This window comes from Rhineura floridana, chromosome 18 (assembly GCF_030035675.1).
Source record: "Rhineura floridana isolate rRhiFlo1 chromosome 18, rRhiFlo1.hap2, whole genome shotgun sequence".
Classification (NCBI taxonomy): Eukaryota; Metazoa; Chordata; class Lepidosauria; order Squamata; family Rhineuridae; genus Rhineura; species Rhineura floridana.
In genome coordinates, this window is record NC_084497.1 from 6,060,764 (window position 1) to 6,084,593 (window position 23,830).

General features: G+C 47.3%; 2 protein-coding genes across 3 annotated transcripts in view; one reads left to right on the forward strand and one right to left on the reverse strand.

Annotated features, from left to right (window-relative positions):
- Nucleotides 1-1,477: 1,477 nt before the first annotated feature.
- LOC133372556 (cortexin-1-like) lies at nucleotides 1,478-1,733 on the forward strand. The gene has a single exon (XM_061601338.1). It carries the CDS (start codon nucleotides 1,478-1,480, stop codon nucleotides 1,730-1,732), a length of 255 nt encoding a protein of 84 aa, XP_061457322.1. The 3' UTR covers nucleotide 1,733.
- Nucleotides 1,734-3,053: 1,320 nt separating this feature from the next.
- Nucleotides 3,054-23,830, reverse strand: part of LOC133372740 (fibrillin-2-like) — a 35,818-nt gene continuing 15,041 nt past the window's right edge. For both annotated transcript variants that reach the window (XM_061601777.1, XM_061601776.1), the window contains 3 exons: nucleotides 9,125-9,268; nucleotides 7,453-7,621; nucleotides 3,054-6,499 (listed from right to left, as the gene is read on the reverse strand). In XM_061601777.1, coding sequence (XP_061457761.1) covers nucleotides 6,125-6,499; nucleotides 7,453-7,621; nucleotides 9,125-9,234 — 654 coding nt within the window. In that variant the 5' untranslated portion in view covers nucleotides 9,235-9,268 and the 3' untranslated portion in view covers nucleotides 3,054-6,124. The remainder of the gene's footprint in view (nucleotides 6,500-7,452; nucleotides 7,622-9,124; nucleotides 9,269-23,830) is intronic.

Sequence of the window (23,830 nt, forward strand, 5' to 3'; positions counted from 1 at the left end):
GTTGCGGATGCATGTGTATATGTCAGGACAAATGGGAATAGAACCACTTATTGTTCTGTTTATGTGGATGATATCCTGTATATATTCCACGACAAGAAGCATGAAATATGTTTCCATAACAGTCTACGACAACATGTAGATACAAAGTGTTTGGGTCCGGTGAAACATTACCAAGGAACTGACACTATACGTAGTGCAGACGGTGGCTTTATGCTACGACGGGAAGAAAAAATAAAGCAACTGCTAGATTTATGTGGAATGGCTGAGCGTAAACCAGTGAGAACACCCATGACTGTCTCGTTCCAACAAGAAAAGAACGAGACTCTATGTGCAAACCCAGAACTATACAGACACATCCTGGGCAAGTTACAATACTTGGTGAAGGTAACACGCCCTGACATCTGCAACGCTGTCAGTATTCTAAGTAGAAAGGTAGAGACACCAACAGAACATGACTGGCAAGGTGTCAAAAGAGTGCTCAGGTACCTTAAGGGCACAAGCAAGAAGGGACTGGTTCTTTCCGTGCAGGGAAAGGGTGGCATGGAATGTTTTGTTGACGCAGACCATGCAGGCGAACTAATGAGCCGTAAATCCACTACTGGCATTGTGCTACTGCTACACAGGTCTGTAATCGACTGGTGTAGCAGAAGGCAAGCGGCGGTAGTGATATCAAGCTCGGAAGCTGAGTACATTAGTTTGTCTACAGCGTGCAACGAACTACAATGGTTCGAGCACCTAACGCAGGAAATGTGTATAGAGGTAAAAAAGCCAATACTGGTTTATGAGGACAATCAAACATGCATACGGCTGGCAACGTCAGAAGCAAACACTAAGCGAACAAAACACATCAGTGTGAGGTACCACCCCATAAGAGAATGCATACAGCACGGATTCATTGCATTGATTTACTGCAACACGAATGACATGTTGGCGGATGTCATGACTAAACCGATATGTGAGGAGAAATACGGCAGATTGGTTAGTAAACTTGGCATGCTTGACTGTACTGACAAATGAAAAAAAACTGTACAAATGCTCTGTGTCTGTAACATTGTACAAAATGTATGGAGAAATGTCTTTATGGAAAAGGTGGGAGCTGTTGGCTGCTGAGAGTCCAGTGGTCTGGTTTTCCTGAAAGACATGAAGGGGTTAAGATGTACAGCGTGCTCCAGGACAGTGCACAGAAGAAGCTGCAGCTGGCACAGAGCTGCTCCTATCTATAAAACCTTGAGAGAGACACAGCTTAGTGTGGGGGGTGTTAGTTGGAGAAAGAGAACTGTTTGACTTACTACTTTTGCCTAAGGAATCAGTAAAGGATTGACAAGAAACGCTGTGGTTCCTCTTTATTCTTTTCGGCTGCAACCATCTGGGCTAGCTGGTGCTGGGCACAACACTGGAGCATTCACACGCTTTAGGGCACATCGCTTCAACATTCAAACACACTGCGCAACAGAGAAGGGTTTGTTGCACTGCAGCCATGGATGACGCCTCGGCGCTGGATTACAAATTGCTCTCCCCGGGGCAGGCGGAGCCTGTCCCCAACGCCCTCGGGATGGACGCAGAGCAAAAGACGGTCTTTGCCTTTGTCATCTTTTTGCTGGTCTTCTTGGTGATGCTGATGGTGCGTTGTTTCCGGATCCTCCTCGACCCGTACAGCCGGATGCCGGCCTCGTCCTGGACCGACCACAAGGAGGGGCTGGAGAGAGGCCAGTTTGATTACGCTCTGGTGTAGCTTGGGGGCAAGATTTGGGGACTGGGCGTGCTCCCCTAATGATGGTGTGCCTTGGAGCCCTCCAGAGCGGGTGCTTGTGGAAGCTGTGTCTGAGTGTCCCCGGGGTGTCTGTCTGTGTCTTTTGGGGGGCTGGGGGAGGGGGCTGGTGATGTGGCGTCATGACCTTTTCTGTTTCATAAGGCAATGACGATTTGTATCCGGTGTTAGTTCTGCCATGGAAACTAATGGGCGTGACTGACCGTCAATTTCAGTGGGTCTGCTCCGAGTAGGGCTTGGGGGGCTACAACCCACTGATCGGATGCCAACCGCAAATACCGTATTGAGCAAGCATTGAAAGGTTGTAACTTGTGCGAGCTGAATGTGCCTAAAGTAAAGGAGATGACTCGTTAGGGCACTGGGAAATTTCCCTGTGCAAGTTACCGTATGCAAATCACCCTAATTTTCATTGGGGGAAAAAATCCAGATCCCCCCCTTCAACATTTTCTGGGACATCCGCACCACAGGAGTGGGGGGCGGGGAATCTTGGGTTTGATCCAACTTCTCATTGTTTTCAGTGTGAGGCGGTGCACCTTTAGGGAGCAGGGCATAACTCTTTTTGCTGTGACCCACAAGCGTCTTGTGTTGTGTTGTGTTTGGGGGTGGGCAAAGGGGCAGGAGGAAGGGAAATGCTATGTTGTGTTGTGGGGGGGGTGGGGGTGGGATGCTTCAGCAGTGAGGTCTTGGGTGGGCAAGGGCATCAAAGCCAATTTAAAATTTTGAGAAACAGGACTGTTGTCTTTTCCCAGGAGAATTTTGGCCAGGTGCAAACCTGCCAGCTTCAGCCTTGCTGGCAGTCTGGTTTTTTCCCTCCTGATATGGAGAGTGGTCCTCTCCCTGCCCCCCTCCATTGTTCTGTGAGGGCAAAATTGTGCTTTAGTCTGCATGTGCTCAGAGATGCTCTTAGCTAGGCCAGCTCTTTAACAAAATGAGTGTGCGGGTTCCCATTTCATATCTTACCTCCACCACAAGTTCGCTAGGCAGCATTAGTTGAGCCTCTTCTTCTCTCAGCCTACCTTTAGCAACCGGAGATGCTGCTCCTGTCCTGTCTTGTGGGGCTGTCGTGAAGGTTACTGAGATGACGACGGACCTCATTTTGTTAACCCTTTGCACCTTCTAAAGCTGAGCTGAGGGCTGAAAATGTTGTGTTCTAACCTTTTGACCTGTGCTTGTTCAGTGTTTGGGGGGTGGGAGATGGCACTCTGCTCATGGGCAGAGGCACCATCATTTTTGTTGCTTTGCAGGGTCAAATGACAGGACTGAAAACAGCTAAATCGTAGCAGTGTTTTGGTAATCGGTGAAGCGTTTATTATTTTTTTTGTGGAATATTAAGCGGGGAAGGGGGAGGAGGGGAAAAGCCCCTTTGAAAAAAGGGTTGGACTGGGGTGCCACAATCGTATCATGGCTCTTCAGATTCTGACTGCCCTGCCCTAACCCCCCTCCCCTCCACAAACAAGCTGCTGGTGCATGAAATGAAAGTCACAGACTTGGTGCGAAGAACCTGAGGGCCACACCTTTCACACGCACGCACAAACACCCCTCGGCTAATAGATTATCATCATCAATCATATTATTATTCATAAGAGGAGGAAGCACCATTTGGCACCCCCCCCCAAAAAAAACCAACCACCAGAGGAAGAGGAATTACGAAACAAGACAGAGAACAAATCCAGACTAGCCACTTTGTTGTGTCAGGAGGACTGTGGTTTGTGGCCTTGCCGACAGTAGGGTGAACTGGGGAGGGCCAGGGTTTCAAGTGTTAAAGGGGCCCAAGGCCATCTCCTAACACCCAGATATTTTTAAAAAAGGAGGGGATGGAAAAGAATGGGAAGGATCCAGAGCAGGCCCAGCAGGCTGGGGACGGACGGGTCTTGTTAATTTCCATTTCGCTTTTTGTCTCAATTTTAAATGTAGTTCTCTGCATTCTTCATTTTAGTGTGAATTTCTCCCAAGCTACACACCTTTGTGGGGAACTTTGCGTACATGTTTTTTTTTTCTGCAAAACAATTTCCTGGATTAGAACACATTTTGCAGAGTCTCTTCGCGAACATTTGCCTTTTTATGCAGATTCCCTCCCCCCCGTCTATGTATTTTGTCCTCATTACTCGATGGGACAGCCGCATTGCACAATTCAAAGAAGCGCAAATGTCAGAAGGTGGCTGTGTGTCAGTGTGCATATTGTTTCAGAAAGTGCGAACTGAGTCGGTTCGCCTTTAAATGGAAACTGAATCCAAGTTGTCCCCAACCCTCTGTCCGCTGGGAATTTTCCCCTTGTCGTCCTGCCCCGCTGGCATGAACGAGAGTTCTTCTCGAGCATATCGCTTTATGCTTTAGGTTGGATTTCTGCATTGAGTTGGACTCAATGAACTTAGAGGCCCCTTCCGACTCTGCTATTCTGTGGAGCTGGCTCAGGAGAAATGATAAACCTTCCCAGCCTGAGGTGTGACCAGTGCTATAGTTTGAGCTCTGGTAATAAGCTGTCTCTCTACTGTGATAAAAGGGGAACGAGAGAAAAAGGGGTCGTGACAGGTTATGCACGACCAAACCAAGTTCTCAACCTTTAAACTTGGTGCTTGGGATGTGGTTTTGGTTCTTGGTGTCTGAGATGTGGTTTTCCTTGGGAAGGCTTTTCTAAAAGGAAACGCAGAAATTAATTTGCATTTGGGGAAAAGCGCATGTGAAGCTTTACAAGCTTTGCTTGAGGGGTTAGCTAGCACCCACCATTCTGAGGAGGCATGTAAGGTTTCTGAGGAGTCAAAGGGAGAGGAACCCCCCTTTCTTAGAAAAAAATAGCTGCATGAGAAGATCTCTCATATATATATGCCTGAGTTTGTCGGTGTTCATGCTGGATGCTCATTTCCCTGAAGCAAACGGAGGCTCTTATTCTGGGTCTCCGTTGAGCATAAACACATCAGGATTTGGGGAGGTGGTGACCTTGGGGGTGGGGTGGGGAGTTTGACACCTTGGAGCCCAGTTTCCTAGCTATGGCTGGTGCCCACAGCCAATGGGACGGCACACTCCGAAGCAGTGTTGGCTGATGCCCATTTGGGACTGGCAGGGCGGAAGGCACAGCGCCGATGATGGGCACAGCCACCCCCTGACTGGCTGTAAACGAGGCAGGTAGTTGAGGGCGCTGGGTGAGGGCAGAGCGAGGTTGGCAGGGCAACATCCCATTTGCCCTGATGAGCCTTAAATATGCTTTCCTGAACCTTGGTGCCTCCCTCCCCAAGTTTCGGATCACAGCCCTAGCCAGCACGGCCCTATGATGCTGGGGTCTTGGGGGCCCCGGAATGCAGAAAAGCTGATTTAATCTGCCAAGTTTCGATAATATGGATGTGAAATTGGACAGCGTGCTCATTGGCTTGATAAATCCCTGTCGTTGCCCCTCTCGGAGAGGTCACATCCACCCCACACATTGAAAGTACATGGCTTCCCCCCAAAAATCCTGGGAACTGTACTTTACCCTTCACAGAGCTGCTATTCCCGTGTGGTTTGGTCCCTATAAACAGCACAATGTACTTCAACGCTGCTCAACTAACTCCAGCGCACCCGAGAGGACTCCAGAGACTGGCTCGGATACAGGCCTGGCTAGCTTCCCCCAACCATCACCGACAGGCTCAGCTTCTGACACAACCGGCCTGCTTTCAGCTGTGCCCGCCCACAAACTCGGGAGCAAAGCATGAAATGGACCAAGAGCCCAGTGGAGATGGAAAGCTGTCCTTGCTTTGGATGTTCAGGGATGAATAAATCCTCAAGGCTCATGGAGGAGTGCCAAACAGAGGAGGGAGTGTTGGAGCAACAGGGTTCTCCAGCGGAAAGAGGGACGTCGAGTTGATGGCTTTGCTTGCACAGTCCATACCTCTGTCATTTCCTGGAGTCCAGAGGCGGCTAGTGACCACTGGGTCCGGTGGGGCGGAAGGCAAGGCGCCCAAGCAGTAGGCGGAGCCAAACCCGATGATAGGCGGAGCAGCGGTGCAGCACTGAGATGCGGGAGGAAGAAGCAGCCTGGCAGGACCGCCCTCTGGACTGCTTGCAAGTATGACTGTCAGGCAGGTGTGGGGGCCAGCTGAGAGCAGACTGAGGTTGGTGGGGCTGGGCCCCATCTGCCCTTACAGACCCACCTCTGCCGCTGGAGTCCCACGCTGAGGGCATTGGTGGGAGAGGAGCATGGATAAGGACAGCCGCCTGAAAGATGCCTTTGATTTTGGACAGCAGAATTAGCTCTGGTCCAGATCTGGGGCTGTTTGGGATGCCGAGGCATGGGGGGGAGAGGTGCTGATTTTCCTGGGGGGGGGGTTGATGTGGGGCGGCGCACCGTCCGAGCCCTTGGCTTCGTGGGTGTGTCTGAGGGCAGGTTTAAAAGAGATGGAGCTGCAACCTCATCTTGAGCGCCTCGCCCAGCTCTCCAGTGAGGTAGTCGAGATCCTTCAGGGCCTCTAGTTCCCGCAGCTCCCGCTTGTGGTAGAGGGGGACGCTGGCAATCTCCAGCATGTAAGTGCCGAGGGCGGCCTGCTTGCGGGCTAAGTGCAGGTAGCTGAGACCTTCCTTCTGGTGGATGTGGAAGTAGCCCGCTTGGTTCCTGTGGGCGATGATGTAGCGGACGCGGTTCTCCAGCGGGGCCATGGCAGGCAGCAGCTCGAGGATGTGCTCCTTGGGACCCAGGTTGGAAAGGTTGAGTGCGACCACCATGGGGGCGCCCACGTCGATGCTGGCCAGGCTGACGTCCAGTTTCTGCAGGGGGAGGAAGGAAAGGGAGAGGAGGAAGGTCAGAGCCGGGCCAGGGAGGAGGACTTCTTTTATTCTTTATTAAAAAGAGCTTGCAGCAGCTCGAATGACAAAAATCTGGCAAAAGCAAGAAACGATTGCAACGTGTGCTGGATCGATTGCATCCAGGATTGAAGCGACTTGTTCCACTATGCATGGTGCTGAAACACCACAAGCGACTCCATTGCACCAGAAGAGAACATCAGAATTGCCTTGCTGGATCAGGCCAGCGGCCCACCTAGCCCAGCCCCCTTGTCCTCACGGAGGCCAACCAGGTGCCCATCGTGGGAACCCTGCGAGCGGAACCTGAGTGCGGGAGCAACGGCAACTGACTAACTAGCAGCTGCTCTCCAGGCTTTCAGACGAGGGTCTGTCCCACCCCTGCCAGAAGATGCTGAGGTTGGACCTTCTGCATGCAAAAACAGGGGCTCTGCCACTGATTTGGCCCTGCCTCAAATCCACCTTCAAGCCCCCCGCCCCTAGTGATTCACTTACCCGCAGGCTGGTTCTGTTGGTCAACAGCTTTGGGGGCAGCCAGCCAGACCGGAGGCAGTATTACATAAGGGCATAAGAACCCTTCTGGATCGGGCCACTGGCCCATCTAATCCAGCATCCTGTTCTCACCGTGGCCAACCAGATGCCCGCTATGAGAAGCCTGCAAGCAGGACTCGGGCGCAAGAGTGACTCTCCCCTCCTGCATTTCCCAGCAATGGGTATTCAAAAGCATCCTGCCTCTGACCCTGGAGCCAGAGCATAGCCATCGTGGCTAGTAGCCATTGATTGCCGCCGCCTCCTCTATAAATTTGTCTGATCTTCTTTTAAAGCCGTCCAAGTTGGTGGCCGTCACTGTCTCCTGAGAAGAGCCGTTTGGAAGGCCTCTCTTGCGTGGGTCTCTGAGGCCTCTTCCCTCCCCTCCTCACCTGGTGCTCGCCGGTGCCGTTGACGCTGCGCCGGTGCCGTCCACTCTTGGGGTAACCGTTGATCTTGCACTCGTAACAAGCTTCGGGGGAGAGTAGATTCTCCTCTTCTTCCTCTAGGGGAGCAGGAAGGTAGGCCTCTTTGCCAAATCCGAGTCCCGAGACACAGTGCCTGTGGATTTGAGAGAAAGTAAGTCATAGGGCCGGAAGATCTGGAAGGGCAAAGGAGGGGGCACTTGCACCTCTTCCTGTCTTTTCACTCCAGTCCTTTGTACTTGAGCACCAACCATCCCTTCCGAAAAGGCAAGGTGGCCCTACCATTGAGAATAATGGGAAGTTGATTGTTGCTATTATCGTTCCTTCCCCAACCACCTTGTTATGTGCCTCCGAGTCGACTGCGACTTATGGTGACCCTATGAGTCGGTGACCTGCGACAGCATCTGTCGCGAACCACCCTGTTCGGATCTTGTAAGGTCAGGTCTGTGGCTTCCTTTATGGAATTGATCCATCCCTTGTTTGGCCTTCCCCTTTTTCTACTCCCTTCTGTTTTTCCCAGCATTATTGTCTTTTCTAGTGAATCCTGTCTTCTCATGATGTGTCCAAAGTAGGATAACCTCAGTTTCATCATTTTAGCTTCTAGTGATGGTTCTGGTTTAATTTGTTCTAACACCCAATTATTTGTCTTTTTTGCAGTCCATGGTATCCGCAAAGCTCTCCTCCGACACCACATTTCAAAGGAGTTGATCTTTCTCTTATCTGCTCTTTTAACTGTCCAACTTTCACATCCGTATGTAGAGACTGGGAATACCATGGTCTGAATGATCCTGACTTTAGTGTTCAGTGATACATCTTTGCATTTGAGGACCTTTTCTAGTTCTCTCACAGTTGCCCTCCCCAGTCCTAGCCTTCTTCTGATTTCTTGACTATTGTCTCCATTTGGTTAATGGCTGTGCTGAGATACTGATAAACCTTGACAAGTTCAATGTCCTCATTGTCAACTTTAAAGTTACATAAATCTTCTGTTGTCATTATTTTAGTCTTTTTGACGTTGAGCTGTAGTCCTGCTTTTGTGTTTTCCTCTAACTTTCATCAGCATTTGTTTCAAATAGTTACTGGTTTCCGCTAGCAGTATGGTATCATCTGCATTAAATGGGTTAGGAGAATTTGCATGTACCTACTTGGATGATATTTGCCATTCTTAGTTCTGATTGGGGATCTCATGTTAAAACACTTACAAGCTGTGTTCTAAAGACTGCAAAATGCTAGGTTAACTGTTAAAGCTCAAACATGTCAGTGGTCTTGGGGAGGTGACTTATTTGGGTCATCACAGGGGGGAGGTTGTCTGAAACCCCTTGATGCAAAGATTGAAGCCATTCAAAATTGGCCTGTGCCTCACACAAAGAAGGAAGTCCAGTCTTTTTGGGGGCTTCCAGGTTATTACAGAAGGTTTGCCCCTCACTTTAGCAGTATTGCACCCCCCCTGATTTATGTAAAAAATGTAAGCCCAAGCGAGTGCAATGGTCGGATAGCTCTCAAAAGCTTTGCTTGTTAATTACCCATTTCTAAAAGCTCCTGATTCTTCTGAACCCTTAGTGGTACAAACTGATTCTTCTAATTTTGGCCTTGGAGCTGTTTTGTGACAATATGACACAGATGATTACACCCTGTTGCTTACCTTAGCAAAAAATTGATCCAACGGGCGAGAAATTTGGTGACAATTGAGAAGGAATGTATGGACATTAGAGAAGCTTGTGGGGTTGCCATTTTCAACTGCAGACTGATCATTCACCCTCGTGTTGGTTATCTAGAATGAAAAAATCTACCCAGAAATTGTTAAGATGGAGCTCGGCCTTACAAGATTTCAATTTCAGTATGAATCATATTAAAGGATCAGAAAATATAATTGCTGACAGTCTAGCCAGAGCCTTTGCTCCAGAAGATTGATTTGCCAGTTCTGCTGACCTATGTTTGATTCTGACCTATTTCAGGGATCGAGATTGTAACAGGTTTTAAAGCGATGGGGATTTTTATCGTTTTATATCCTGTGCCTGGAAATGGACCTGGATTGTTGGAAGTGTCCTGTTATTCTTCTCTTTTTATCCACATTTATCTTTATTTAGTTCACTGTTAAGAATTTAGTATTAAAATTGTCTTTGGATAGACTTTTAGGTTTGTTTACATTTTACCTTTTTAGAAGGCATAGGTTAGGTCACGTTGGGGGATTAAACTTATTTTTCTTTGGCAGACCTTTGTTAGTCTGTTTGCGATCTCTATTCAGAGCTAACGATGACATCAGAGGTGTGGACCTCTCATGTCATCTTTTTAAAAAAGGGGAAACATGTCATGCTGGGTGCAGAGCTGGGAATTGTGGGGGTTCTTTTTGATACCCTTTGGATAGTGTGGGACCTTCATAGGTTAACATTTGGTTTCTGCAATGAGGCCATGAGTGGCAGTTGTCTGCCCACCTTCCAGAAGGATGTGTAAGCAGAGGCCCGACTTAACACCTTCTTGTCAGCAGAGGACAGGCTCCACGGAAGACGTGGCTGCTGGAAAATTTCAGGGAGGATGTACAATTTGGCCCCTGATTGGTTAATTGTCTCTGGCCTGCAGATCCATTTTCCTGCACTCTCGCTGGCCTTGTCTTACACATCCTTACTTTCTAAAATAACAACTTTTTGTGACGGAAGTCCATCTTTAAACAGTTACCAATTTTGCCAAAATGCACCTAATTGACAGCGTGTTCACCAGGAGATAGGTTCAGTTTCAAATCTTGCAAAGCTGCCACCCTGTGGTAACTGGCCGGGTTCTCCCCCTGCCCTTCTCCTATCTCCCATCTTCTCCTAATTTCTCCTATCTTCTCCTCCTATCTCCTTGTTCTGTCTTCTCCTATCTCCTATTTCCTCCTATCTTCTATCTCCTATCATCTCCTTCTATCTTGTGTGTAAGGAATCAAATATTGGGAATTTGTAATCTTTGATTCACCTGAGCGAACCAGAATTTGGAAAACCGGGAACAGCAAAGATTCCCTCTGTGACCCCTGAGTACATATCTTGGAAGCCTGAAGGTACAGACTTCCTGACTCCTCTGGAAATTTGGGGAATGTCACCCAGTAAGAACAGGCACTCCTTTCAAACGAGGAAATGTTTATGATAATCTCAACCTTTAGGAAGAGACAGAACATATGGAGTTCACAGGTAGGAGATTGCAGTCATTATCTAGGAATTCCTCAAGGAATGGTTTATGGAAAAAACCAAATTCCTTGACTGATGGTCCTAAATTCTTCCATTGGTCTTGTGAAGTCCACATCTTCCTGGGGGCATTTACATTGGGTTTATATTGGGGTCGGTTTAGTTAGAAAAAGGTATAAAACATGAGGAGTTGGAGGGGGTCAGTAGTTCCTATTCTGGAGGGCTCCAACAGCTGCTTTTCTTACCGACGCACCCTAGCATCTTTGGGACAAATTGCAGAGCTTCAGAGCTAAGGATTGGGTGAGATCTTTCAAATCTAGCGCTGGTTACCCAAGGGCAGAGCTTTTGGCTCACTGGGCTAGATATGAAAGTCTCTCTCAGCCCTAGGCTTGCAACAACTCTCCAGGAAAGGTATATGCGACTATCTGGGCCTTTGTCTTTCTGTGTGGATGAGCTTAGTGTGAAAGTGTTCATAAGGTTAGTCTCTTTGCTTTAGTCTATCCGGTGTTGCTGAATGAATGAATAGTAATTAGAAAGCTGCTCATTGTTAACTGTAATTGTAAACTGCAATGTTTTTCCTTGTTTCTTCTCTTAATCCACTCGATTTCACTTTGTGTATGTGTCATTAGGTTAAGGGTAAAATCATACATGCTGTGGGGGTGACGTGCGGGTAACTCCAGCCAAAGATCCTCCTGCGATAGGGGAACTTGCATTTCTAGTGAGCTATGCTCATGAGGAAGTCCAAGGTCCACTCGTAACACCTGTCCTCCTACTATCTCCTATCTTCTTCTTCTATCTCCTATCTAGATAGGAGAAGATAGGAGACAGAAGAAGATAGGAGATAGAATCCTATCTTCTATCTCCTATCTTGTCCTGTCTTCCCCTATTTCCTATCTTCTCCTTTTATCTCCTATCTTCTACTTTCCTATCTGCTATCTAGATAGGAGAAGATAGGAGACAGAAGAAGAAGATGGTAGAAGAAGATAGGAGACAGAAGGAAAATATAGGAGAAGATAAGAGGAGATAGAAGATAGGATTCTTTCTCCTACTCCTATCTGTTCCTTCTTCCCATCTTCTCCATTGATCTCCTATCTTCCCCTTTTATTTCATATTTTCTCCTTTCTATCTCTTATCTTCTTGTATCTTCTTCTGTCTCCTGCCTTCTCCTATCTTCTCCTTCTATCTCCTATCTTGCCCCATCTTTTCTTTCTATCTAAGCCATCTTCTCCTTCTATCTCCTATCTCCTGTCTTCTCGTATCGTCTATCTCGTATCTTCTCTGATCTTCTCTGATCTCCTACATTCTCCTCTCCTATCTTCCCCTTCTATCTCCTATCCTGTCCTATCTTCTTCTATCTCCTTCTTTCACTGATCTTTTCTATCTTCTCCTTCTATCTCCAATCTTCTTTGATGTTCTGCTATCTTGTCCTATCATCTTGTTCTATCTCCGATCTCCTATCCTCTTGTATCTTCTCCTTCTATCTCCGATCTTGTCCTATCTTCTTTCTCTCGCTTCTCGCTGGTCGTTCTGGCGTCTGGCTCCTGGCTGGCCCGTCTGGCGTCTGGCTCCTGGCTGGCCCGTCTGGCTCCTGGCTGGCCCGTCTGGCTCCTGGCTGGCCCGTCTGGCTCCTGGCTGGCCCGTCTGGCTCCTGGCTGGCCCGTCTGGCTCCTGGCTGGCCCGTCTGGCTCCTGGCTGGCCCGTCTGGCTCCTGGCTGGCCCGTCTGGCTCCTGGCTGGCCCGTCTGGCTCCTGGCTGGCCCGTCTGGCTCCTGGCTGGCCCGTCTGGCTCCTGGCTGGCCCGTCTGGCTCCTGGCTGGCCCGTCTGGCTCCTGGCTGGCCCGTCTGGCTCCTGGCTGGCCCGTCTGGCTCCTGGCTGGCCCGTCTGGCTCCTGGCTGGCCCGTCTGGCTCCTGGCTGGCCCGTCTGGCTCCTGGCTGGCCCGTCTGGCTCCTGGCTGGCCCGTCTGGCTCCTGGCTGGCCCGTCTGGCTCCTGGCTGGCCCGTCTGGCTCCTGGCTGGCCCGTCTGGCTCCTGGCTGGCCCGTCTGGCTCCTGGCTGGCCCGTCTGGCTTGTACTGTGTTGTCCTTCTGTCTGCTATCTTGTCCTGTCTTCTCCTCCTCTCATCTCCTGTCTTCTCCTACCTTGTACTCCTTCTATCTCCTATCTTCCTCTATCTCCTATCTTCTCTCTTCCCTCTTGTCCTTCCATCTCCTATCTTGTCCTGTCTTCTCCTCCTCTCGTCTCCTGTCTTCTCCTACCTTGTACTGTCTTCTCCTCCTTCTATCTCCTATCTTCTCTCTTCTGTCTTGTCCTTCCATCTCCTATTTTCTCCTATCTTGTACTGTCTTCTCCTTCTACCGTCTCCTTCCGTCTCCTGTCTTCTCCTTATTATTATTATTATAGTCTGTTTCTACCCTGCCCTTTGGCCCAAAGGCCCTCAAGGCGGCTTACCAAACAAATAGACACGTATAGAGATACATCAATGAAAGCAATACAATTTAGATGGTACAAAATCGTTGAAGTTGTCAGGAGCTGCTGGCACATTTAGTTAGATTATGAAAAGTTGCAACTGCACGGCTTGTTCCTGAAATCTTTTCTGTAAGACCAGCATGCATTGCTTTCCTGCCGGGAGTCTTCTGAGAGTGATTGAGATCCCGGGATGGATTGCGCCAGCCATATGTCTCTCACAAGGCAATTTCCCAAGGTAGGAGCCCTTTTTCCTTTGGTTCCCCTGTCTTTCCCGTCTATCTCCGATCTTCTTCTATCTCCTATCTTGCCTTATCTTCTTCTATCTCCAACCTTTTTGATGTTCTCCTATCTTCAGCTATCTTGTCTGATATTCTCCTATCATCTTGTTCCATCTCTGATTTCCCATCCTGTCCTATCTTCTCCTTCTACTTCTTTCTCTGATCTTGTCCTATCTCCTCCTTTCTCTTGCTTCTCGCTACTAGCAGGTCCTTCTAGCTTCTACTATCCTGTACTGTGTTTTCCTTTTGTCTGCTACCTTGTCCTATCTCCTCCTCCTTTCTCCTATCTTCTCCTCCTCTCTTCTCCGATCTTGTCCTGTCTTCTTATGTCTCCTATCTTCTCCTATCCTCCTTCTACCTCCTAGCTTCTCTTAGCTTCTTCTTTCTCCTATCTTCTCTTATCTTCTCCTATCTCCTGTCTTGTACTATTTTGTTCTCTCTCCTCTTCTTCCATCTCCTGTCTTCTCCTTCTATCTCCTATCTTGTCCTATCTCCATCTCCTGTCGTTCTGTCTTCTCCTATCTATTCCTATCTTCTCTGTTCTTCTGCGATCTCCTATCTGCTATCTTGTCCTATCTTATCCTTCTATCTCCGATCTTGTCCCATCTTGTTATGTCTCCCACCTTCTCCTATCTTGTTGTATCTTCTCCATCTATCTCATATCTTCTCCTATCCTCCTTCTATCTCTTACCTTGTTCTATCTTCTTCTTTCTCCTAGCCTCCTATCTTGTACTATATTCTCCTATATTGTCCTATCTTCTCCTTCTTTCTCCTTTCTCTTTTCTTGCTTCTAGCTTCTAGCTGGTCCTTCTAGCTACTAGCTTCTAGCTGGTCCTTCTGGCTTCTACTATCTCGTCCTGTGTTGTCCTGTCTTCTCCTCCTCTCTGATCTTGTCCTGTCTTCTTCTACCTTCTTCTATCTCCTATCATCTATCTTGCTGTATCTTCTCCTGTCTTCTCCTGTCTTCTCCTACTTTGTCCTACCTTGTCCTATCTTCTCCTTTTATCTCCTATCTTCTCCGATCTTGTTATATTATTATTATTATTATTATTATTGTTGTCGTTATTATAGTCTGTTTCTACCCTGCCTTTTGGCCCAAAGGCCCTCAAGGCGGCTTACCAAACAAATAGACACGTATAGAGATACATCAATGAAAGCAATACAATGTAGATGGTACAAAATCATTGAAGTTGTCAGGAGCTGCTGGCACTTTTAGTTGGATTATGAAAAGTTGCAACTGCACAGCTTGTTCCTGAAATCTTTTCTGTAAGACCAGCATGCATTGCTTTCCTGCCGGGAGTCTTCTGAGAGCGATTGAGATCCCGGGATGGATTGTGCCAGCCGTATGTCTCTCGCAAGGCAATTTCCCAAGGTAGGAGCCCTTTTTCCTTTGGTTCCCCTGTCTTTCCCATCTATCTCTGATCTTCTTCTATCTCCTATCTTGTCTTATCTTCTTCATCTCCTATCTCCAATCTTCTTCGATCTTCTGCTATCTTGTCCTATCATCTTGTTCTATCTCCGATCTCCTATCCTGTCCTGTCTTCTCCTTCTATCTCCAATCTTGTCCTATCTTCTTTCTCTCGATTCTAGCTGGTCCTCCTGGCTTTTAGCTCCTAGCTGGTCCTCCTGGCTTTTAGCTCCTAGCTGGTCCTCCTGGCTGGTCCTCCTGGCTTTTAGCTCCTAGCTGGTCCTCCTGGCTGGTCCTCCTGGCTTTTAGCTCCTAGCTGGTCCTCCTGGCTTTTAGCTCCTAGCTGGTCCTCCTGGCTTTTAGCTCCTAGCTGGTCCTCCTGGCTTTTAGCTCCTAGCTGGTCCTCCTGGCTTTTAGCTCCTAGCTGGTCCTCCTGGCTTTTAGCTCCTAGCTGGTCCTCCTGGCTTTTAGCTCCTAGCTGGTCCTCCTGGCTTTTAGCTCCTAGCTGGTCCTCCTGGCTTTTAGCTCCTAGCTGGTCCTCCTGGCTTTTAGCTCCTAGCTGGTCCTCCTGGCTTTTAGCTTTTAGCTCCTAGCTGGTCCTCCTGGCTTTTAGCTTTTAGCTTCTAGCTGGTCCTTCTGGCTTTTAGCTTCTAGCTGGTCCTTCCGGCTTTTAGCTTCTGGCTTCTAGCTGGTCCTTCTGGCTTCTAGCTTCTAGCTGGTCCTTCTGGCTTCTAGCTTCTAGCTGGTCCTTCTGGCTTCTAGCTTCTAGCTGGCTTTTAGCTCCTAGCTTCTAGCTGGTCCTTCTGGCTTTTAGCTTCTAGCTGGTCCTTCTGGCTTTTAGCTTCTAGCTGGTCCTTCTGGCTTTTAGCTTCTAGCTGGTCCTTCCGGCTTTTAGCTTCTGGCTTCTAGCCGGTGCGCCTGGCTTTTAGCTTCTGGCTTCTAGCCGGTGCGCCTGGCTTTTAGCTTCTGGCTTCTAGCCGGTGCGCCTGGCTTTTAGCTTCTGGCTTCTAGCCGGTGCGCCTGGCTTTTAGCTTCTGGCTTCTAGCCGGTGCGCCTGGCTTTTAGCTCCTGGCTCCTAGCCGGTGCGCCTGGCTTTTAGCTCCTGGCTCCTAGCCGGTGCGCCTGGCTTTTAGCTCCTGGCTCCTAGCCGGTGCGCCTGGCTTTTAGCTCCTGGCTCCTAGCCGGTGCGCCTGGCTTTTAGCTCCTGGCTCCTAGCCGGTGCGCCTGGCTTTTAGCTCCTGGCTCCTAGCCGGTGCGCCTGGCTTTTAGCTCCTGGCTCCTAGCCGGTGCGCCTGGCCTTTAGCTCCTGGCTCCTAGCCGGTGCGCCTGGCCTTTAGCTCCTGGCTCCTAGCCGGTGCGCCTGGCCTTTAGCTCCTGGCTCCTAGCCGGTGCGCCTGGCCTTTAGCTCCTGGCTCCTAGCCGGTGCGCCTGGCCTTTAGCTCCTGGCTCCTAGCCGGTGCGCCTGGCCTTTAGCTCCTGGCTCCTAGCCGGTGCGCCTGGCCTTTAGCTCCTGGCTCCTAGCCGGTGCGCCTGGCTTGTTGTCCTTCTGTCTGCTATCTTGTCCTATCTTCTCCTTCTACCATCTCCTTCCGTCTCCTGTCTTCTCATTATTATCATAGTCTGTTTCTAGCCTGCCTTTTGGGCAAAAGGCCCTCAAGGCGGCTTACAAAAAAAATAGACACGTATAGAGATACATCAATGAAAGCAATACAATTTAGATGGTACAAAATCATTGAAGTTGTTAGGAGCTGCTGGCACTTTTAGTTGGATTATGAAAAGTTGCAACTGCACAGCTAGTTCCTGAAATCTTCTCTGTAAGACCAGCATGCATTGCTTTCCTGCCGGGAGTCTTTTGAGAGTGACTGAGATCCCGGGATGGATTGCGCCAGCCATACGTCTCTCGCAAGGCAATTTCAGAAGGTAGGAGCACTTTTTCCTTTGGTTCCCCTGTCTTTCCCGTCTATCTCCGATCTTGCCTTATCTTCTTCTATCTCCTTCTTTCTCCGATTTTGTTCTATCTTCTCCTTTCTCTCGCTTCTCGCTACTAGCAGGTCCTTCTGGCTTCTACTATCCTTTGTCTGTTACCTTGTCCTATCTTGTCTTTCTATCTGCTGTCTTGTGCTGTCGTCTGCTGTCTTTTCCTCTGTTCTCCTTTCTCTCTCTTCTCGCTTCTAGCTGGTCCTTCTAGCCTACTGTTTTGTCCTGTGTTGTCCTTCTGTCTCCTATCTCATCCTGTCTTCTTCTGCTCCTCCTTCTTTCTCCTATCTTCCCCATCTATCTCCTATCATGTGCTATCATCCTATCTTGTCCTGTCTTCTTCTTTTGCCTATCTTGTCCTTTCTGCTATCGCCTCTCTTGTCCTGTCTTCTACCTTCTCATATCTTGTCCTACCTTCCCCTTCCATCTCCTATCTTCTCCTTTCTCCTATCTTGTCATTTTATCCCATGTTGTGTTATCTTCTACTTCTATCTCGTCCTATCTTCTCCTTCTATCTGCTATCGTTTGCTGTGTTCTCCTATTTTGTCTTACCTTCTCGTTCCATCACCTATCTTGCCCTTTCTTCCCCGTCTATCTGCTATCTTGTGCTATGCTCCTATCTCCTACCTTCTCCTTCTATCTCCCAGCTTCTCCTATGTTCTCCTGTCTCCTAACTTCTTTCTATCCTATCTTGTCCTTTTATCCTATGTTGTGCTATCTTCTACTTCTATCTCCTATCTTGCACTGTGCTGCTATCTCCTACCTTCTCCTTCTATCTCCCAGCTTCTCCTATGTTCTCCTGTCTCCTAACTTGTCTTTCTATCCCATGTTGTGCTATCTTCTACTTCTATCTCCTATCTCGTCCTATCTTCTTCTCTCTTCTCTTGTCCTATCTTGTCCTTCTATCTCCTGTCGTTTGCTACGTTCTTCTAGATTGCCCTATCCTTCTTGTATCTCCCCTCTTCTCCTGTCTTGTCGTATCTTCTCCTATCTCCTAGGTTTTCCTATCTTGTCTTTCTATCCTACTTTGTCCTTTTGTCCTATCTTGTGCTACCTTCTCATTCTCTCTCCTATCTTATGCTATCTTCTTCATCTATCTTCTCTTGTCCTATCTTGTCCTTCTATCTCCTATTGTTTGCTATGTTCTCCTATATTGTCCTGTCCTCCTTGTATCTGCTCTTCTCCTATCTTGTCCTATCTTCTCCATCTCTCTAGTATTGTATCCTATCTTCTTTTATCTTCACTTATCCTATTATGTTCTTCTATCTTGTCTTATTTTCTCCTTCCTCTCTTTTCACTGCTCTTCCTAGGTTTTAGCTGGTCCTTCTGTCTGCTGTCTTCTCCTATCTTCTCCTCCATTCTCCTTTCTCTCTCTTCTCGCTTCTAGCTGGTCCTTCTGTCTGCTATCTCGTCCAATCTTGTCCTTCTATCTCCTTTCTCATTCTATCTTCTTCTGCTCCTCCTATCTTCTCCTATCCTGTGCTTCTATCTCCTCTGATCATCTGCTCTCTTCCCCTGCCATCTCCTATCATGTGCTATCCTCCTATCTTCTCTCTTGTCCTTCCATCTCCTATCCTCCCTGTATCTCCTATATGTCTTCTCCTTTTTCCTTTCTCTCCCTTCTTGCTGCTCCTTCTGGCTTCTACTATCCTGTACTGTGTTTCCCTTCTGTCTGCTACCTTGTCCTATCTTCTCCTTCTTTTCCCTGTCTTATCCTATCTCCTCCTATCTTGTCTCCCTATCCTACTTTGTCCTTTTGTCCTGTCTGCTCATCCTCTATCTTCTCTTGTCCTATCTTGTCCTATTTCCTATCATTTCCTATGTTCTTCTATAGTGTCCTATCTTCCCCATCATGTGCTATCTTGTCCTTTCTGCTATCTCCTCTGTTGTCGTGTCTTCTACCTTCTATCTCCCAGCTTCTGTTTTCCTATATTGTCCTATCCTCCTTGTATCTCTTATCTTGTTCTATATGCGCTGTCTTCTCTTGTCGCTGATCCTTCTACTATCCTGTACTGTGTTTTCGTTCTGGCTGCTACCTTGTTCTATCTTCCTAGCTTCTCCTATCTCCTCTGCTTCCGGCTGGTCCTTCTAGCATACTGTCTGCTATCTTGACATTCTATCTTCTCTGGTATTGTCCTATCTCGTGCTATTTTCTCTTTTTGTCTTGTATCTTGTCTTTCTATCCTATGCTATCTTCTACCTTCTACTTCTCTCTCCTATGTTGCCCTATCTGCTCATATCTTGTCCCTGTTCTAGCTCTCATCTTCTCCTACTTTCTGCTAACTTCTCCTTCCTTGTACCTCATCTTTCCGACCTGGTCCTATCTTCTTCTTGCACCTTCGCGGTAGGCGGTAATATGCACACATATACCACATTCATATCCAACATGGTACAGCATGACACACAGAACTACATACATGGAGAAGATGAAAAGAGACAGTAGGAGAAAGAAAAATAGCAGAAGACAGAGATAGGACAACATCACAGGGTAAGAGGGGAGACAGAAAGACCAGAGAGAAAGGAGAAGATAGGAGAACACAGAAAAGAGAAGGAAGGAGAGGATAGAAGAACATAGCAAACAATAGGAGATAGAAGGACAAGAGAAGAAGATGGGAGAAGGGAGAAGACAGGAGGATAGCACAATATAGAACAACATAGGAAATAGGACAGGACAGAAGGAAAACACAGTACAGGATAGTAGAACCCACAAGGACCAGCAAGAAGGGAAAGAAAGGCGATAGGACAAGAGAAGAGAGAAGAAGATAGGATAAGATAGAAGTAGAAGATAGTACAACATGGGCTAAAAGGACAAGATAGGAGATGGAAGGGGAAGGTAGGACAAGATTGCAGATAGAACAAGATGATAGGAGAAGATATGAGAAGGGAGAAGACAAAAGAAGAAAGGACAAGATAGGACAAGAGCACATGATAGGAGATAGTTGGGGAAGATAGGAGAAAGAAGGAGGGACAGAAGGACAACACAGGATGAGACAGTAGGCTAGAAGGACTAGCTAGAAGCAAGAAGAGAGAGAAAGGAGAAGATAGAGCAAGATGATAGAAGATATGAGAAGGGAGAACACAGGAGGATAGCACAATATAGAACAACATAGGAAACGATAGGAGATAGGACAAAACAAGAGAGAATGAGAACATAGCACAAGATATGACAAAAGGACAAAGTAGGATAGAAAGAGAAGATAGCACAAGGTAGCAGACAGAAGGACCAGCAAGAAGGGAGAGAAAGGAGAAAGGAGAAGATAGTGCATATAGGAGATACAAGGAGGATAGGACAATATAGGAAAACATAGCAAACGATAGGAGACAGAAGGACCAGATAGGACAAGAGAGGAGAGAAGAAGATAGGATGAAAAGACAAGATATGAGAAGGTAGGAGATAGAAGCATAGCACAAGATAGGAAATGGCAGGAGAAGGTAGGACAAAATAGGAGAACATACCAAATGATAGGAGATAGAAGTAGCAGATAGCACAACATGGGATAAAAGGACAAGATAGTAGAAGATAGGAGATAGAACAAGATGATAAGAGAAGGTAGGAGAAGAGACGACAAGAAAGGAGATAGCAGAAAGGACAAGACAGGATGATAGCAGATAGATGGGGAAGATACAACAAGATAGGGCAAGTAGGAGATAGAAGGACAACACAGGACAGTAGGCTAGAAGGACCAGCTAGAAGCGAGAAGAGAGAGAAAGGAGAACAGAGGAGAAGACAGGAGAGAGAAAGGAGAAGATAGAACAAGATGATAGAAGATATGAGAAGGGAGAAGACAGAGGATAGCACAATATAAACATAGGAAACAACAGGAAATAGGACAAGACAAGAGAGAATGAGAACATAGCACAAGATACGACAAAAGGACAAAGTAGGATAGAAGGAAGAGAAAGGAGAACATAGCACATATAGGAGATACAAGGAGGACAGGACAATATAGGAGAACATAGCAAAGGACAGGAGATAGGATAGCACAAGATAGCAGATGGACGGGGAATATAGGGGAACATACAACAAGATAGAAGATCGGAGGAGAGAAGATTGGAAAAAGGAGAAGACAGCACAAGAGAGGTGAAAAGAAGATAGAAAAGGAAGATAGGGCAAGACAGGCAAAAGAGGGAGAAAATAATACAAGACAGTAGAAGCCATAAGGGCCAGCTAGAACCCAGAAGGGCCAGCTACAGTCTAGAAGCTAGAAAGACCAGCGAAAAGAAAGGAGAAGATAGGGCAATATAGCAGAATATAGGACAAGCCAGGAGATAGAAGGAAAAGATAAGAGATAGAACAAGATGATAGGAGAAGATAGGGCAAGATATGAGAAGGTAGAAGACAGCAGAAAACAGGACAATATAGGAGAACATAGCGGACAAGAGCAGATAGGAGATAGAAGTAGAAGATAGCACAACATGGGATAAAAGGACAAGATAGGATAGAAAGACAAGTTAGGAGACAGGAGAACATAGGAGAAGCTGGGAGATAGAAGGAGAACGTAGCAGATAGACGGGGAAGATAGGGCAAGATAGGAGATGGAAGGAGAAGGTAGGACAAAATAGGAGAACATAGCAAATGATAGGAGATAGAAGTAGAAGATAGGACAAGACAGGAGATAGCAGAAAGGACAAGATAGGACGATAGCACATGATAGGAGATAGATGGGGAAGACAGGAGAAGATACAACAAGATAGGAGAAGATAGGAGATGAAAGACAGGGCAAGATAGGAGAAAGAAGGAGGAGCAAAAGAAGATAGGTCGAGATAGGAGACAGAAGGACAACACAGGACGAGACAGTAGGCTAGAAGGACCAGCTAGAAGCAAAAAGAGAGAGAAAGGAGAACAGAGGAGAAGACAGGAGACGATAGCACAAGATAGAAAGAGAAGAAAAGACAACATAGGGGAAAGAAGGAGAAGATAGGACAGGGCAGCAGACAAAAGGAAAACACAGTACAGGATAGTAGAAGCTAGAAGGACCTGCTAGTAGCAAGAAGCGAGAGAAAGGAGGAGATAGGACAAGATCAGAGAAAGAAGTAGAAGGAGAAGATAGGACAGGATAGGAGATCAGAGATAGGACAAGATAGCTGAAGATAGGAGAACATCAAAAAGGTTCGAGATAGAAGACGATAAGACAAGATAGGAGATAGAAGAAGATCAGAGATAGATGGGAAAGACAGGGGAACCAAAGGAAAAAGGGCTCCTACCTTGTGAAATTCCCTTGCGAGAGACATATGGCTGGCGCAATCCATCCCGGGATCTCAATCACTCTCAGAAGACTCCCAGCAGGAAAGGAATGCATGCTGGTCTTACAGAGAAGATTTCAGGAACTAGCCGTGCAGTTGCAACTTTTCATAATCTAACTAAATGTGCCAGCAGCTCCTGACAACTTCAACGATTTTGTACCATCTACATTGTATTGCTTTCATTGATGTATCTCTATACGTGTCTATTTTTTTGTAACCTGCCTTGAGGGCCTTTTGGCCAAAAGGCAGGGTAGAAACAGACTATAATAATAATAATAAGGAGAAGACAGGAGACGGAAGGAGACGGTAGAAGGACAAGAGGGAAGAGAGAAGATAGGAGACAGAAAGAGAAGACAGGACAAGATAGCAGACAGAAGGACAACACAGTACAAGATAGAGAAGCTAGAAGCCAGAACCAGCTAGGAGCTAGGAGCTAACAGCCGCCGGCCGGCCAGACGGAGCAGCTAGGAGCTAGGAGCTAACAGCCGCCGGAGCAGCTAGGAGCTAGGAGCTAACAGCCGCCGGAGCAGCTAGGAGCTAGGAGCTAACAGCCGCCGGAGCAGCTAGGAGCTAGGAGCTAACAGCCGCCGGCCGGCCAGATGGAGCAGCTAGAAGAAGACGGGACAGGGTAGGAGATAGAAGAAGACGATAGGACAAGATCGAAGAAGATCGAAGATAGACGGAGATAGAAGACGATAAGACAAGATAGGAGATAGAAGAAGATCAGAGATAGATGGGAAAGACAGGGGAACCAAAGGAAAAAGGGCTCCTACCTTGGGAAATTGCCTTGCGAGAGACATACGGCTGGCGCAATCCATCCCGGGATCTCAATCGCTCTCAGAAGACTCCCGGCAGGAAAGCAATGCATGCTGGTCTTACAGAAAAGATTTCAGGAACAAGCCGTGCAGTTGCAACTTTTCATAATCTAACTAAATGTGCCAGCAGCTCCTGACAACTTCAACGATTTTGTACCATCTACATTGTATTGCTTTCATTGATGTATCTCTATACGTGTCTATTTGTTTGGTAAGCCGCCTTGAGGGCCTTTGGGCCAAAAGGCAGGGTAGAAACAGACTATAATAACGACAACAATAATAAGAACAATAATAAAAATAAAAATAATATAACAAGATCAGAGAAGATAGGAGATAAAAGGACAAGGTAGGAGAAAGTAGGAGAAGATAGGTGAGAAGGAGAAGATAGGACAAGATAGCGGACAGAAGGATAACACAGGACAAGATAGTAGAAGCCTTAAGGTCCAGCTAGAAGTGAGAAAAGAGAAAGGGGAAAGAAGGAGAAGATAGGACAAGATAGGAGATGGAAGGAAAAGATAGATAGGAGAAGACAGGACGAGACAGGAGATGGAGATAGGACAAGATAGGAGATAGAAGGAGAAGACAGGAGATGGAAGAAGAGGAGAGAGAACAAGATAGTACAAGACAGGAGATAGGAGAAGATAAGAGAAGATAGGAGATAGGACAAGATAGGAGAAAGAAGGAGATAGAAGAAGCTAAGAGAAGCTAGGAGGTAGAAGGAGGATAGGAGAAGATAGGAGACATAAGAAGACAGGACAAGATCGGAGAAGAGAGGAGGAGAAAGGAGGAGGAGATAGGACAAGGTAGCAGACAAAAGGAAAACACAGTACAGGATAGTAGAAGCTAGAAGGACCTGCTAGTAGCGAGAAGCGAGAGAAAGGAGGAGATAGGACAAGTTCAGAGAAAGAAGGAGAAGATAGGACAGGATGGGAGAGCAGAGATGGAACAAGATGATAGGAGAATATCAGACAAGATAGCTGAAGATAGGAGAACATCAAAAAGGTT